The 1,291-nt window shown below is 49.7% G+C and overlaps 1 protein-coding gene across 1 annotated transcript; it reads right to left on the bottom strand.

Annotated features, from left to right (window-relative positions):
• Nucleotides 1-19: 19 nt before the first annotated feature.
• Nucleotides 20-1,285, bottom strand: LOC111656150 (STAGA complex 65 subunit gamma-like). Its single transcript, XM_023407750.2, has 2 exons — nt 806-1,285; nt 20-606 (listed from the first exon to the last, which is right to left on the bottom strand). Exons 1-2 carry the CDS (start codon nt 1,240-1,242, stop codon nt 126-128), a joined length of 918 nt encoding a protein of 305 aa, XP_023263518.2. The 5' UTR covers nt 1,243-1,285; the 3' UTR covers nt 20-125.
• Between the last annotated feature and the right edge of the window lie 6 nt (nt 1,286-1,291).

The raw sequence follows: 1,291 nt of genomic DNA, 5'->3' as shown, positions 1-1,291 counted from the left end.
TGACATATAATATATTTTCTGGAAATTCAAATGAGAAACAGTTAATGAAAAATGTAAACAGGCAGAAATGTCTATTTTGTCTAATTCGGTGGATTGTGTACACAACAAGTAAAGGTACTCCTTACTTAAATGCATAAATCTTGAAAAAATGTAATACTACTAGTCCCACTTACTGATTTGTAACATTGACAGTGACTCAATACATACACAGATATTAAAAGTGACAGATACACAGTATCAACAGTATGGCAAAATCTTGAACAGTTATGATTCAACCTCACCTGCAGCATGTAGCTGTGATAGTCTTTGATCCTCACTTGCCAGAAGCGCTGCAGGGCCAGCACGCTGCCGATGCCCACCTCATGGAACACTTGCTCCACCACGTCCGGGAAGGGACTTGCCCCTAACCGCGCCTCCCGATCCACCGCCACCCGCAGCAGGCGGGTGAGGCGCAGGTAATGCTCATGGACCAGGTCGGTCAGAGTCTCCAGCACACTCTCCTGAGCAGATTCAAAGCCAGCATGAGCCAGGACGGTGGCCACTGACTGATAGAGGAGCTGCCTGCAGGAGGGCCAACTCAGCTCTGTGACAGGCTCGCCTTTACCCCTTAAGATGGAAGAACCAGACAGGATAGAAGGAGATAAATGATACCTGCTTGCTAAATTAACTGAGATTATATCTGTGAAATTATAAACAAATTATAATATCTAAATTAAAACTCTGATGCCCTCAATAGATATGGATGGTATTTAATTACAAAAAAGGGCTCCAATCTTATCTCAGCCACACAGCCAGAGTAACTTACTTATAAAAGTCACTTTCAGGGTCACTGTGGCGGAGCTGGAAGGGTTGCCGTGGGGCTTTGCTGTCCACAGGTAACAGATCATCTGGCATGACAGGTGGGGTGGGAGGACGTAGTGGGAAGTTGGTATCAGCCTCCTCCATCCTGCTGCCCCCTTCAGACGACGCTGAGCTCTGACCCTGAGCTTGAGCCTGGGCCGCTGCCAAGAGGCCACGGAGGCGGCGAGCATGCTGACACAGCTGCACAGTGTGGATGGTGAGGCTGCAGGGTTCTGAGGGGATGTCTAACATTGTGGTGGGCCGCGGACGCTGGGCTGAGGGCTGGTGCAGGGGAGGGTCCTGCATCTCCACAGAGCGAAACTCACGTTGGAGCAAGTCAAAGGAGCTGCGGCTGGGAGGCGCCCCTGCAGGTCCAGGGATCTCTCCCCAGTAACGCATCATGATGAGCGATCAAAGACACAAGGCTGATTCAAACCGGCATCAAGTCTGA

The sequence above is a fragment of the Seriola lalandi genome, unplaced genomic scaffold (genome assembly GCF_002814215.2).
Source record: "Seriola lalandi dorsalis isolate HSWRI2012SDOR001 ecotype SW California unplaced genomic scaffold, Sedor1 jcf7180001976052, whole genome shotgun sequence".
Lineage (NCBI taxonomy): Eukaryota > Metazoa > Chordata > Actinopteri > Carangiformes > Carangidae > Seriola > Seriola lalandi.
The sequence above is the reverse complement of the archived record's forward strand: the minus strand, read 5'-3'. Positions and strand labels throughout refer to the sequence as shown.